This window comes from Oryzias latipes, chromosome 24 (assembly GCF_002234675.1).
Source record: "Oryzias latipes chromosome 24, ASM223467v1".
Classification (NCBI taxonomy): Eukaryota; Metazoa; Chordata; class Actinopteri; order Beloniformes; family Adrianichthyidae; genus Oryzias; species Oryzias latipes.
Genome location: NC_019882.2, coordinates 6,996,750 through 7,012,004, shown reverse-complemented (window position 1 = coordinate 7,012,004; position 15,255 = coordinate 6,996,750). Strand labels below are relative to the sequence as shown.

The window sequence follows — 15,255 nt, the reverse complement described above, 5'->3', positions numbered from 1 at the left end:
ACAGTTTAACAGCCAAAACAAACTACTAAAAAATTTCAAATTAAACAAGGCCTCCTCTCTCTTTCTGCTTTAGTTTGTAACTTTTGTGCTTAAAGGCACCAATTGTCTGTCAGATCCCCAATTTAAACCAGGCTAGACTAGTTATATCTTTAGCCTGAACTTGAAAATGTACATCCTTTAAAATGTTTTGCATCCAGCTGATGAAAGTAAACAAAGCAAATCGGAAGTGTAGGTAGAAATATTGAAGATTTTCTTACAGAACATAGTTGGCAACTGCGTGTTTTGATCATCTTCCACCTGCATTAATGTGACTATAACCATAAATGCAAATCAATCTGTAGGAGATCTAAAACTCCATTTTATTTTAAACACTCACTGTAATTCAGTGTAATTCATTAATAAATGTATATGATAATAAAGCTTCAACTTTGCTTTATGTCAAGCATTAATGTTTAAACACATTAGAATTGCATTAAGAATAAATACGTCAAATTTGTTTTGGTATTTTTAAATGCCCAAAGAGGAACCAAAGAAAGAAAAAAAAAGAAAAACAATACTTAGAATAATAAGTTTTTTTTGTCTTGTCACCATTTAACAGGACTGAACCATAGGAAGAGGCACTTCTACATATTTAAAAAAAAAAACAGAGAGGAAATTGTATTATATTTAATAAATCCTATTAATGTATCTCACTTTGGTTTTAAACCTTAATAGATTTCTTGACAGGTGCACATCAGTCAGGCCACCCCTTGTTATAACAAAACGCAGTGTTTTTCAACCTTTTCTGAGCCACGGCACACTTTAACCTTAAAAAAAATCCCGCGGCACACCAGCATCAAAAAATTAAAAAAAAAGGAGAAACTCATACTCTGTATTGATCTACAGCCCCTCCACAATCTCACGTGCATTTTTGAGATAATTGTAGCAGAAAAAGCTGGAAACTGCAGCTGTTTTTTTTCTAAAAGGCCAGAGATCGGTTTTCGGAGCTTCATTGTTTTGTTCACTTGTTCCACGCTCTGATATCGGATTCTGTGGAAAGCTACACCGCTAAAGACGAGCTTTAGCTGCTATTTTTTTTAGAACTGAGCGACTTTACGAGCTAAATCGGGACAAGGAAGTGAAGACTTTAACCACTTCTGATTGGTCAGACTGATGACATGTGATTAAGCCTTCAAGAATGATTGGTGGAGACAGTTAAAGGGACGGGACGTTTCCAAAATACAGCCGAAGGTGCAGCTGAATCGCGGTACCTTATCAAAATGTCTTTATTAAAATAAAATAAATGCAAAGAAAAAGTATTTTATGATCTTTTATATTCCTAACTCCTCAGTGTTTTATCAGGGCCTGTTTGGATGAACAGAGAGCTGAAATCATGGAGATGGTAAATGCTTTTAGATCAGTTAATGAAGGCAATTTCCCAAGGCACACTTAACCATCTCTCACGGCACACTAGTGTGCCGCGGCACACTGGTTGAAAAACACTGACTTAACGTATTAGTTCAAAAAACCCTGAACAGAAAAGAAGAAAGGATGGCTCAATATTCCTCACCACACTCACATCATGTCATCTTCAGATGTCTGTGTAGCATGTCTGTCCTGGTTCTTGTGTTTGTACATCCTGTATGTTTGTGTGACTCTGGCTTAAGGCAAATCTTCTCCGAGCATCGGAAGAATTCAAAACTAATCCAGATCAAATTTCCCATTCTGAGTGCCAGCATTAGACCATTTTCTACAATCATTGTGGCTGGAAAGATTTACAGCCCTCCTGGAATGTAAATACTGGACACTGAGAACAGCGTAGTAGGATCTTCTCCCATGGGTCTGCAGTTTGTGCTTAATTTTAGGTCTCGCTGTCAGCTGGAACAATAAAGAAAGATGGACGAACAACTTTTTATCAGCTATACTAAGGGTGAATAGGGCCTGATAGACCATGGAGGATGCCATCTTTACTTGAAATTTGAAGTCCGAAATGTGGAGGAAGGGGCACAAAAGAGCATGAAAACAACTGCAAAAAAAAGTTTTCTGTCTGCTTTAAGTCACCTCCAGTGCTCCAAATGGAAAACTTTGACAGTTTTAAGTGTTTGTCTATGTCTGAAGAGTACTGACGTTCACTTGGCCTTCAGAAAGGCAGCAGGTGTCTGTTTTAAAGACTGTTGTAAAGATGTCTGAAGCCTCCTTTTTGTCTGACTTTCCTCTCACAGGCGGTCCATCTTTGCGCTCTTAACCTCGGGGATGTGCGTCTGCATCTGTTGTGGCTCGGACTGTTTTAAGACCACAGAGATGGAACAAATTTTGGATGGTTTGAGAAATGCAGGACGGGATGCTGCATTTCACTCCCTGCATTTCTCGTCTGGGAGAAATGCAGGGAGTAACACAGGCCAGTCGGATCCCGAAGGTCTTGAGCGGTAGAGATGCTGTAGACACACATTTGGCTCTATAGGTTTTAAGAAACGCTCTGATCATGTTTTGATCTATTGTGAAAGCGTTCCCAGTGGTCTTTTGAATATGATTATGCTGTTTTTAGCCAAAATTTCTTTTTAAAACAGTTTTTTTCCCCCCTAAATATTTTTTGCAGAGCAGCAGAAGTTTATTAGAAATTCAGTTGTGCCTCACCCAGCTCGTACGAGGAACAGACAGACGTACATGGATCTAGTCGTCTACAAGTGGATGCATCAGAATAGAGCAGAGCAGGGAGCTTGTCGCCCGCTCAGCGTCCTTTCCCCAAAATACAAACTTTTAAAAAAATTAATTTTATATCTGCTCCTGATTCACCATAATTTCAATAAAACAATATTCAAAAATGCAATTTTTGTCTTAATTTTCTTTTCATATGTCCTTCATTATGAACTAAAAATATCAAATAAAAAACCAAAAACACCATTTTCATCGGAGTGAGTCTTTAACTATTCATGCGTGCCTGAAGTCTAAATGGGGGGTTGAGATGTGTATAGAGCATTTTCCCTCCTTTTCTGTCTAATCTGTCCTCTGTTCTCCCTTCCTTTTGATCACTAGCAGCTGCTGAGAGTAGACAGTGGTAGCACCTATCTGAAGTCTAATTTTAGAGTTAGCTCCAATAATAGCTGACAGCAGAATCACCGCAAGACTTCTTTTTAATGGCCTGTTTTACTGCCTGGAGGCTGATATCAAGCAATGTCACTCAATACCAAGCTCAAGTCCACTGTTTAGGCTGCAGACTAAACAGTAGGTGTGCATTTTGCACATTTGCGTATGCTTTGTATATTTACAGTGATAAGACAGATGATAGACTGAGGCTGACCCAGACCTTACTGTCATTATCTTTCTCTAGGCCTGACCACTAGTTTAGGCCAACTCTCTGTCAACACTTGGTGAAAAAAATGTCCTCCCTCCCAAACACGGAGAAAAACTTCCACACTGCATTTTGAGCATGATGCTTGGATTATGATACTTCTCTGTCTATGGACTACAGTAAGGTATTACTTAGCTGTAAGACTGTTGGTTGTAATTCACTCTTACTTATGGTGAGCATAATTGTCTGACAATGACAGACTACAGCAGCACCTGTGATAGACAAGTTAAATGTGATCCAGGTGGTAGTGCTTTACCAGAGTCATAAATAATTGAGTGTGATGGTCTGCATCAAATCATAAAGCACATGAGTAAAGACTAAAACAAATTCCCAGAGCAACTCATGAATGGATTCTCTTTTGTTTAAATAAAACAGCTTATGATTTAATCCAGTTCTTCCGGGTGTTTACTGAGAAACAATCTGTTATGGAGAACCAGAACACTGTGACTGTGAGGACATAGAGTCAGTTTCTCAGATATGTTTCTTTCTTTAGCCCTACTTAACTAGCCTAACAAACAGTACAGGTCATTGCAGTGAAGACGTGAGCTAGATTTTAAAAAATCTTTTTACACCTTTGAGTATCCAGTCCTAGAATTGTGTTTTGATAAGAGATAAATAAGGTGTTCATAATATTTAGAAATTCTTTAATTGTTCTGGTAATGTCATACACAAGAGCAGACAAAGAAATGCTGTTTGGAAAAAATCTTATTTATTTCACACAGCATAAGATTTTTTGAACAAAAAAGATTGTTACCCAGCTGGTGACTGGCTTTAAACTGTTCGTCTGGATATAGCTCCAAGACTGCCCGCCATTTTTGCTGAACTACTATTGTTGAGTTGGGGGTGTGAGGGGCTGTAAGCTAGCAGGAGAGCGAGTTATGGGTTGATGGCAAGATGGGGCGGGGTTGCTTTACGCCAGCAGTCCCACCCACAACTCAGAGGTGAACTTCTAATAAAGTATTGTCGCTACGCAGAAAACATGTCAAAGAAAATGACAGGTTTTTTGTCTTTAGCTACAAACAGTACATGATGCACTCTCAGAAGATCTTGTTTGTTGAGGAGGACGATCTAAGTTCATCCACTCATTGTACATAAATACTATGTCACCTCACATAACACAAGGTTTATGTGTGGCTTGATGATCTGTTTGTTCAGATCTTTGGTCTGTCGTCAGTGTTCGACACAAAAACCTTGTCAGGGTTTATTTTTAGGTCAAACGATTGCATGTGGGTGTTATTATTTGTTATTTTTTTCATAAGTGTTTCCCCCAACAATTAAAGGAACTCTATTTATTTACACTGCTAATTGTCTTGCTGAACCATTACATCTACTGAAGTTTGGAAGTCCTTAAGACGCATGAATAAAGCAATAAAAAGAAAAAAATGCAACAATTTGATCATTGTTATTGTTATCCATCATTATTAAAAATACTGTTCTTTTGGTCTTAAATACAATTTCACCTGTGTGTGGTACATTCCTCAGCTCCAAAAACACCTAAGTGCTGATTTTATTAACAGCGTGGTGTGACCAGTTGTTCTCTGAAGCTAAAGATAGCTTCATTGTTTGCAGCGGTCTTGACATATGTCAGAACATGCTTGCTGAATGTTGTTGCCTTGGAGTTTACACCACTCATGTCCCTTTGTCCTTTTCAGTAACAACAAAGTTATTGTCATTTGATGAACTCAGCAGTTCTTTGTCCTCCTGAAATCTCCGCACCCAATTATCTCATGACTCTTTTATGAAGGAGTGACTTTGGTTAGGTGACTTGATTTGATGATTCAGTGCTTTGTACATCCTTGTTGATCCAGTGTTACATCAGACAATAATGAGGCTGTGCTGATTTCAGCAGTGGAGCGGCTTTTCCCACATTTAGCTAACATAGACGTGGAAGTGCCAGCATTAGGGCTGTTTAGCACGTCCTGACAGACAGCAGCAGGCACAACTTGGAATTGAATCACCAGGAGATCAGTTCCCATGTTGGCACAAAGATGAGACTTGGTGTTTCCTAAAACCTGAGTGGGTGAGGTCTGAGGGACAGCCTCAGAACATAGTGCTTTTCTGATTGATTGTGTAAAATCTATTCTGTCACCAAGATCTCTATTTTTGCCACCATGTGAAGGATGCCACTCATGTGTGGACAGGTGCCGTGCACATGCAGTGTTTAAATAGTCCGGACAGCTGGGGTTTTTAAGTTGAACTGACCGCAGTGGTGATGTGAGAGTGTTCCTCTTCTGGTGTTAGAGCATAACTGGGAGTCTGCATACATTTACATCTGAGGGTATCCAACAGCAGAGGGATGTGTGTTTTTGATTAGTAAGCAGTAGTAAGCAGATAAAAAACCCACTGAATGGAAGACGGGGGTCGAGGTAGCCCAAGTGGGGGTCTGAGGTGTTCCACATCATGGAACTATCAGTCTTTGTTTAGACTCCTGCATACCTGAAATCTATTAAAGAATGAAACCTTAGTCCAACCTTCTTGGACACACTTAACCTTGTCAATGTTTCCTCTACTCCTTTTTAAATTCTACAGAACACTACTACTAGATTTGTGCTCCTTCATTTGGAAGAAGTCTTCATTTAGAAGTTTTTGAACTCTTCCAGCCAGTATTTTCTTTCTGCATCTATAAAGAAGACATGTGAAAAATCACATAGGTTGCTGAAACCCTTGGCTTCTTCATTTGTATACTCCAAATGTTGTTTTTAAAAAGCAGAAATTGTAATATGGGTATTAATATCAGGCTACAATGTCAGACTTAGTTTGATTTTTAAATCTTTATTGGTTTTATTCACTTTCACATTGCACTTTAAAGACCAGTTTGAAGTGTTTCTCAGACGTCACACTCAGAGGCAGCCTGTTTATTAGAGTCCTATCAAAACCGGTACTAAACAAGGAAGAAGAAAAATTATTAGATATAACATGTAAACAACTGAAATACCTTACTGACCCATCATCTTTTGAGGTTTTTCAGAGCATTCCAAGTGTTCTTTTAATTAAGGATTATGCTGTTCGTAGCCAAAATTTACTAACCTGCCTTATTTTCTAGGATACTATTCTCTTTTTCCAGCAGCATTTTTTTGTCTGCTCCTGATTCACAACGATTTGAATAAAGATATACTCAGAAATGTCATTTTTAGCTTAATTTTCTTACTATAAAACCTCCATCATCAGAAAATGCTACAAAAAAGATGTTAAAAACACCAAACATATGATTTTCATTGTAGTAGATCTTTAAAACATGTTTTAACCTTTTTTTTTTTATTTCCAGCAGATGTCTTATTTGTTTTTACTAAAACTCAAGTTAGAATTGACGCCTGCCCAGGTGAAGTGGACAGTCAGTGGATTTGAACTCTGGTTCTGACCAAATCATTTTGGTCTAAATTCACTCCAGATAGGGTCCCTTTCAAAAAGATGATATTTTGTAAATATTTTTAGCTGTTAGAGAAGAAAAATTAACTGGCTTTTCATGACAAAGTTGGAAAATATGGGACACAAAAAACTAAAATCAGCAGCTAGCAATGAAAAAGTTTTTGCATATGCCAATTTAAAGTTTTTCTACAATTACCACAGTCCCAGTGGGAGTGACAGAAATATGTAGTAGAACAAGTTGTGGATCACCAGTTCCTTGGGGTTCAAATTCTTAGCAGTTTACATCATCGGTCTGCCTATAGAAGACGAGCCGAGTGTGTTGCATTTGACTTCGGTCAAACACTTTCCCCTTCAGAGAAGCTTACATGTTTATGACCCCATTCGTTTACACAAGGAGGCAGTTAATTTGAAATACAGTGTAAACATTTTCAAATGCAGTAAATGTGTTGTCTTTCCCTTGGTCAGAAGTGCGTACGCCACCAAGCCAAGTAAGTTATTGTCAGCTGGATGCTGTTTGTAATGCGGTAAGGGAGGGAGAGGAGGGAAGCATTCTCAACACCTTCTGCTGCTGCCCTCTTCACCTCTCATGTTATTCTGCAGGAATGCCATTAGCTAAGTGAAAAATGACTGTCTGTCTGTTTTTGTGGGTTCGTGGATGGATTCATGAGGGAGTGGGTGATATCTGTGGGAAGCTGGAACCAAAATACATTATTTGTTTATTTGTTTCAATCGATGCACCTATAAAGATCGTCTGCAAACCTCACAGAGCTTTGACTTTTGTGTGCGTCAAGTGAACGTTGAGCCTTAACGGGGGACTTTAATGTTTTAGTGGACACCAGCTGTGTGCTTATTGAAACCAGACTGCTTTGCAAATGCTTTCTACATCATGCCAGCACATTGTCCCAGGTATTTTTCTTCCAAAATGTGCCATGTCTCTCTAATGAAAACATTTCTTTCCCAAGGGTTTTAACATTCTGGCACCTTTTGCATATGTTTTGGTTTAAATTAAAGACTCGAAAAGGTTGCCTTTGTTAAAGTAAACCATTGGTAGGATTTGTATTTCTATAGTTTACAGTACAGTGGTCCCTCCCAACATCGCTGTTCACCTTTTGCGTTCTCTCTGTTTCATGCAATTTGCATGCTTTTTTTTTTTTGACAACCCATTATCTGCGACTTGATTGGCTGTTGACCTTGTTAATTAATCTCTTGCGTGTCGTATCTCCTGTGTAGAACTGAATAGAAATCCTTAATCACGATCAGATCTTTATTTTCACTCTATAAGACTGGACTTATTGTTGTTCTGCAAAGGTTTGAACTTTGACAGTTTAAGGTAGAAAAAGTTCATGTCTATCTGAGAAATGTGTGTAGTGAGGGGTTTTACAGCCTTAAAACGTCTATTATCTAGCCCAATTTCAACCTAAAATACAGTTTGAAGATAATAAATCTGCCCTCAAAAGGTAAAAAAAAGGAGCCAAAATGTGTGTAGGTTTATTTCTCTTGTGAGGTTTGTGTTTTTTACTCTGAATCTGTAAAAGGAGCCTTTGAAACCAGCCTCAAGAAGGTTGTATAGAGAGTTCTGTAACACAGCAACTACCACCAATATAAATGTGTGTGGATTTGGCTTCAGTTTTGACCCATAATGGGTGAAGTTAAGTGAAAAACGTCTTAAGGAAAGGCCAATATCCAAAATATTACCTTCCCTACAGCCGTCATAAATTCTCATAAATGGTAAAGAATGTTCAAATTAGTGTCCGTGGCTAGATTTGAGCTCAGATAATGTATGATTTAATATTCCTTTTTATCCCTTATGGCTTCCAGCATTTTGTCTCAACTGGGTTCTGCAGTGGTCAGCACATGGCACACTGACACACACTGACACACAGGCACAACTCCGGTTTGCTAATGGAAACAAAGCTGGCCTCTGCCAGTGTAAACATGAACCATTGTTAGCGGGCACTCGTTCCTGCCTCCTACCTTCGTTCCCTGTGGCAGTCCTGGCCTCTGAGATATGCAGCTTTGTTTGGACCAGGTCCTGCTTAGTACGGTTATAATAGGAAATATGGGAATGCACTTGCCCCTGCATTTATGTGACCATGTCATTATAATGAAATCTGTAGGGTGTGATTTATGTGCTTGGTTTCTCTCCCTTGCACCCCTTTTCTATCTTTTACTGGTTCAGTTTAACTACTTGGCTCTTAAAGTGTGGTTTGTGGCCATTCGGTTCCAGAAGATTTTGCCTTTTGACTGTTATTTTTAGGATAGCAGGAATAAATACAATATATTCCATTAGCTTGTCCAAACGAAAAAATTCTGTGAAAAGCACGAAAAACTATTGTTTTGGTAAGCGTAAACAAATTGTGTTACTGTTTTTACATAGTGGACATTTTATGTGTGCACATGATTTTGTTTGCCCCAGTGTGTCAGTTATAGGTCTACCAACTGGAAAAATGTGTGTGTTGGATAGTGTTTGTGCGTCACATCATGGCGTCTCTCTGCTATGACCCTGGGCCACATGTGCAGCCAATTAGGACGAATCAGAAAGCTGTAATCAGGGGGTGGACTTGGGGACAGTGGCAGCGTTTTAGTGGGGGAGTTGTAAGATCTATGATTTGTGTGTCAGACTGATGGAGAAGAGCAAGAGGAGCTGATCTCTTTGTTTACAGCCTTTTTATGCTCTGAAGTAAAGGGAGGGGGTATTCAGTTTTATCTAAGTGGTCCCAAATAAAACAAAGTTTAAGATGCTTGATATTTTTAATATACTGGTATTTGGTTGATTAACTTGTGTGGTTTGCCATTTGAACTAGCGTAACTACATGGTGGTAATACGACAATGTAATTTGCTCCTGCGGTGCCTTCATTGTAGTGTTTTGGAGCAAATAACAAGCTAAATCTGTCTGTCCGGTCATAGCACATGGGTGCATGTGGATTAAAATAGGGAAAAAAAGTTGGGAGCTATAGCCAGTATCACTTAGAAAAGCCCTTCTCTGCTTTGAAAATGGTAGGACCACGTCTGTTTTAAGGTTTCTGGCAGCATCACAAATAAATCAAACTGTTTCCTGTCATAATCCTTAAACTTGCACATGTAAAATCACGGAACTCCTAATGCAACTCACAGACATTTGAGGTTTAACTATTTTTTTTGGCTTAGCTGAACACAATTTGACCAATATGGAAAAGAAATGTTTGACAGATTCAAAAATCAACTGCCTTGATTTTGGTATTTTACCATGTTTGTTCTAAGAACTCATTTGCAGCATTCTTTTATAGAATATCCATGATTGAAATTTTCCATTTTTATTTTTTTATTTTCCTTTCAACAAGCACTTTTTTATTCCTAATTATTTTAATAATTCCAATTGTGTTTGTTTTCCTGTTTTTCTTTTTTAGGTTTAAACATTATTTTAAGTTACACTCTTCGTTTTTTCTGAAGTTTTTTTTAAGTCTGCCGAGTAGCTGATAGTGTAGAAATGTTGTGTTTTTGTGTAGGTGTAAAGGAGAGACTCAAACTAGCCTCTATTGAAAAACATTTAAGTTCTGCATTCATCTCTTTCACCCAAAACCTATTTTAGCTCAGAAAAGTTTCTGTATTCAGCATCAGAAAGGACAATTACAATAAGCTGAAATATATTATTAAGTATTATTTCTGGTGTCCAAGAATGTAAAGAAGTAGCAGAAAGGTCAAAGCACAAACTTCCCAAAAGGGAAATCTGCAAAACTTAGTGGTTGAACAAACTCCTCCAGGTTTTCACCAACTGGAAAACTCATGTGTGTCCAGCACAAAGATAATATCCAGTGAAAGGGCTGTGATGGGGGGCTCTGTTTTGCTCTCGCCACGCTTTGATTGCCTCTTGACTCACTGCCAAAATACAGCTCTTGAAATTTGATCAGCATGTTTATCCGCTGACAAACGCTCCTTTTTTGCCCAAAATGACATGTCACAGCGTTGCTATTAAAAGTACAGATCCAACAAAAAAAAAGAAAAAATGAGGCAGCAAATTTTTCATTATGGTCAGTTTGTTTGTCCAGAGCCCTAAACATAGCGGAGCAACAGATAGCCGGTCATCTGCGGTCGCTCAGAAAGGATGACCGCAACGTTGCCTGGAATCCAAAACTGCATGTGAGCTGACAGGAATGTATAGCCCACTGCATTGTGGGTTTGTGTCTGGGGGAAGGAGTGCAGACTCCCTGACTCACAGGATGCTGTTATGTTAGGGATTGTAGGTGGAGGCCGTTAAACTTTTGGGAATCAGTGGGCCGCATTGGGAAGAGCGTGAGTCACATTTTATCTCACTCACTGAAGCCCTATTTTAACTGTTGTTTAGTGAAAACCCCGTTCAATCTTCATTACAAGCATCTGTTACTATATGTTTAAATAATTTCAACAATCTTCTACATCATGAAAGAGCACAGAAAATTAGGCTCTAACCATTGTAACTATCGCATTTTAGCTCAAATTATTGTAGACCTTTGAAAGTATAATGAAAAAGGTGATAAAGTGGAAATAAGATGGGGGGAAAACTAAAAAGAGGAGAAGAAAGCGGGAGAACAGTTAGAGCCCAGGAAGAGCTTTTATGAGAGCTACAAGAGTGTCAGATAAGACTGAAGGAGAAGAATGATAAGGTGTGATAAGCCTTGAAGGGTGTTGAACTAAAGGAAAAAAGACAAATATTAAAGGAGAAGAAAATCCGCCTTTGATAAAGTCTTTAAAGGCTGAGAGAGAACCACCAATCTACAGAAAGCTAAGAAGCAAAGAAGGAGGAGTAGGAACCGGTGACAGGAAAGTCCTTTGTTTAAGAAAGCTAAAGAGCAGATGACATTAATCTGGAAAGGAAAAATCTAAGATTATTTCTGCCAAAAATTCTGGTTTATTTGGTTTGATTTACTTCTCAAAAAGTCCAGTAAAAACAGATTTTGTTGTTTGTCATGAATAAGTTGTTTCACAAACTATAAAAGTGAATGTACTTTTATATTAAACACTATCAAAAACATTGCTTTTTTTTCCTAAGGGAAAAAAAAGAAAGCTTTAAAAGAAACTTGTCATTATGACTTTTTAGTTGTTTAAACAAAGCTCTAATTATGCCTTTGAATAAGCAAGAGTGTGACATTTAGGAATAAGAATAATTCTGAAATATCAAAAATGCATCATCCTCTTTTACATGTCTAACCTCAAAGTAAAAATGCCAAATATACATTTTCAATACCACATTATGTAATTGTGCTGTAAGATTTTGTTGCATTTCTTACACAAATTAAAACATTTTTTGTGCTTCCTTTAAAGTCCCGAAGAGATTGCTTCAGGAGCCAGGTCCAAGACCACCAGTGTACCCCCTGGAACCAGGCGCCCATGACCCCAACATAGTGGGAGACAGTCCTCCTTACGGGAGCTCAGTCAAAAATCCTGACCCGGACTCAGGTAAACAAAGCACACATAAACAGAGTGTCAAGTGCAGCTTTACAATTCATGTTTGAGGTCTGAGCATTTATATGTTTATCAAAGTGTTTCATAATATCCCAGTGGGGGGAAAAAGAGAAAATGAAACCATGTGAGATTTTAGCGAGGAAGAAAACTCATAGTTTTTTTCAGGAGGGATGCTGGCTTACATCCAACACCATCATTACTCTGCTCAGCCACCGGATCCTCAAATGAATGGGAAGTTAGGAAAGGTGAAGGGCTGAGGCCGTGTTCTGTAGTGCCGACAGCCCTTATCGGATGAGTGGCTTCTCCTCCCTGCACAGACTTTAAACATTCCACCTACAGTTCGTCTGGGAAAAAAAAAGAAGTTCTCATCTCTCATGTGACTGTGGGAGCACTAAAAACAGAGGATTTCAAAGCTCATTTACAAAAGTTTCATTTATAATCATTTGTGGCATTTCCGGTCAGTCAGACTTGAGCTGAGCAGAGATTTAACTAGAGAAGATTCTGAGAATTGAACACAAGAAGTGACCGTCTGCCGCTGACCTGTAATCCAGTAACACCACCATATGTCTCGTCTTGAATTTGCAAAATTTTGTGACACTGAGCTGATGCAAACTCTTGTGGGCAGACTTTGTTTACATCAAACAAATGCAAACTGCTTGTGAGGTCACTTTATTTGCTGTGGGCGGAGTCTTAGTCTGCTTTAGGTTTGCACACACCTATATTCCTCTATGCATTCTCTGTGCATGCTTCATCTTGCTCAGGTCTGCTGGAGCCCTGAGCAGGTTGACGGTCTTGATTTTGCCACTTTGAATCTCCCAGATATCTGTTTATGTCTAAAACAAAGCATGTTTTATCATTAACATAAGCTTATTAAATCAAAAATATGAAATTATTCGGAAAATTATACAAAAAATTGAAGTGTACAGTAGTCCGGGGCTTTTTTGAGCATATTTATTACTTTACAGTTTATGATTTCCCTTTAAAACAGTTTTTCGTGGCAATCCTTGACCTCCATCTTTTTAGTACAACCCCAGCTTCTTTTTAGTTGATATTTTTTATAACAATACACAATAAATCCACAAAGAACCCAAAACTGTATGAAAAACTTTATTTTCAAATAGTACATTTTGTCATTTTTGTAAAATAAGAATGAAAAAAAAAATACTTTATGTTATACAATCAAGGTCAAATGTCTAAAGGCAAATAAAATTGTAAAAGAATAAAATAAAGACAGTCAAAACAATGTGAAAAATGCCTTAAATTAAAAATGAAAAACAGGCAAACTAAACAACATACAGTGTTTCAAGGATTTATTACAAGGGGTATTACAATTGTGTGTCCTGTATGTTTTAAGGCCAAAATTTCAAAGCGGAAACATTTATTTAAACGTACACGTTACATTTTGATTGATAATAGGGCGCCGGTGTCATTCCTGTGTGTTTTGTGATTACCAAACTCACAATGTTGCATTTTAAGGTTTCTGAATGACTTTGTCTGTTCTGCTGTAAATATAATATATATAAGGTAAATATAAGGTTCTCTTTATAACAAAGCTTTTATTCTATTCTGATTTTCTCTGTTTAGATTAAAATTAAAAAAATAATAATTTATTGTAATTCTTTTTAAGTTAAATTGTTTGTAAAACTTAGTAGCTGTTTCTTTACAGATGTACTGTATTAGGGCTATTTTTATGCATTAAAGAGATTAAGGATGAAAATCAGCTGATCGACTCCACACAGCAGCTTTCCCAGGTGGAAACGTTTACCTGCTCAGTGAGCAATTCTTGTCTAAACTACATTTATCAGATTAGAGGAGGCTGACACACCTTAGAGACTGTGTAATTAGAGGTCACTTGTGTGTGTGTGGTAGCTCACCAAAGCTTGCCTGCCTTCATTTACCAAAAATTAAAGGTATAGCAGCCAAAATCCTAGAAGATTTTTTTTCCCATGGGACTCTTTGTCCCTTAATGACCTGAGTCAGACAACGGATGATGAGTTGCTTTTTAGGTCATACATTTTTTTCAGTATTCAACAGAACTAAGATGACTCAGGTTTCTGACAGACATTATAGTGCAATCTTGTTTTCCTGTAAATTACCTCAATCGTTTTTTTGTTTTTGTTTTTTGTTTTCCACCTCACAGCCTCTTTCTGCCTTTTTAAACCTGAAGCTTTCCGGACAGACTGTAGTTTGTTTTGTGTCATTAAACCGCACTTTTCTGACCTTGCAACCATTCTTAACAGAGAAAAACAAATTTGAAGAGACAGAAAAGGGGAAGCCGCAAGAAAAAGAAGGAGAGGATCCAGAGCAGTCACCAGAAATGAACCCCATCGCCAACTCCACCTCTGGAGCCAACATGGCGCTCTTCAGCAACGCACTTGCAGCCTACAATTACATATCAGGTAGGACGTCTTGTAACATCAAAAATGCTTATTGCTTTAAATCCAGCGGTTCAAGGACAATGGAATACGTCCCAATGCCTGAAACATGTGCACACCAATTTTTTGGTATAGATAAAATCCCTCATTTCCCCTATTTTAATTTGCCAGGACTGAAAGGTGGCCAAATGTGGGCTAGAGGAATGTGGATTTAAAAGAGATAGCGGCTGAGTAGACCATAGAGCTCCAAGCAGCTGCTGGAAGAAATTATCTTTCACACATAAAATACTACCTTATGCACAGTTTTTGAACAATCTATAAGTTGAAGTGGTTATTTATATTTTACTTTTTTTTTTTTTTAAACTGTGTTGTTTTTTAGGACACAGTTTCTGCAGGGATTCATTTGAAATTCACCGTGACTGTTGGGGCAGATCAAGCCCACCCTCCATTCCCATCACCCATAACTGAGCAATTTGTTGACACACTCTCCCGGTGGCTTACAGCCCCTCACGCCCCCAGCCTAACATTTGCGGGGCAACAAAAATATTGAAACAATATAGGAGCAATCCAGCCGAACAGTTTTGAGCCAGAGACCAACTTGGACAAGGAGAACGTTGTCAGAACGGAGTGGCCTGCCCACCATATTGTCTACACAATCTTTTTTAAACTGCATTTTTTTTTTCATCTGCTCCACAATTTGAAAAAAGAAGTACTCTGAAATACAAGTTTGCAAGTTTTTGTTGAAAACTTTTGGCAAGTTTTGATCA

The 15,255-nt window shown here is 38.1% G+C and overlaps 1 protein-coding gene across 1 annotated transcript in view; it reads left to right on the top strand.

Annotated features, from left to right (window-relative positions):
* Window positions 1–15,255, top strand: part of LOC101173993 (protein eva-1 homolog C) — a 60,399-nt gene that overhangs the window by 42,858 nt on the left and 2,286 nt on the right. The window contains exons 6-7 of the mRNA XM_004083462.4: window positions 11,973–12,107; window positions 14,354–14,512. Of these exons, the coding sequence (XP_004083510.2) occupies window positions 11,973–12,107; window positions 14,354–14,512 (294 nt within the window). The remainder of the gene's footprint in view (window positions 1–11,972; window positions 12,108–14,353; window positions 14,513–15,255) is intronic.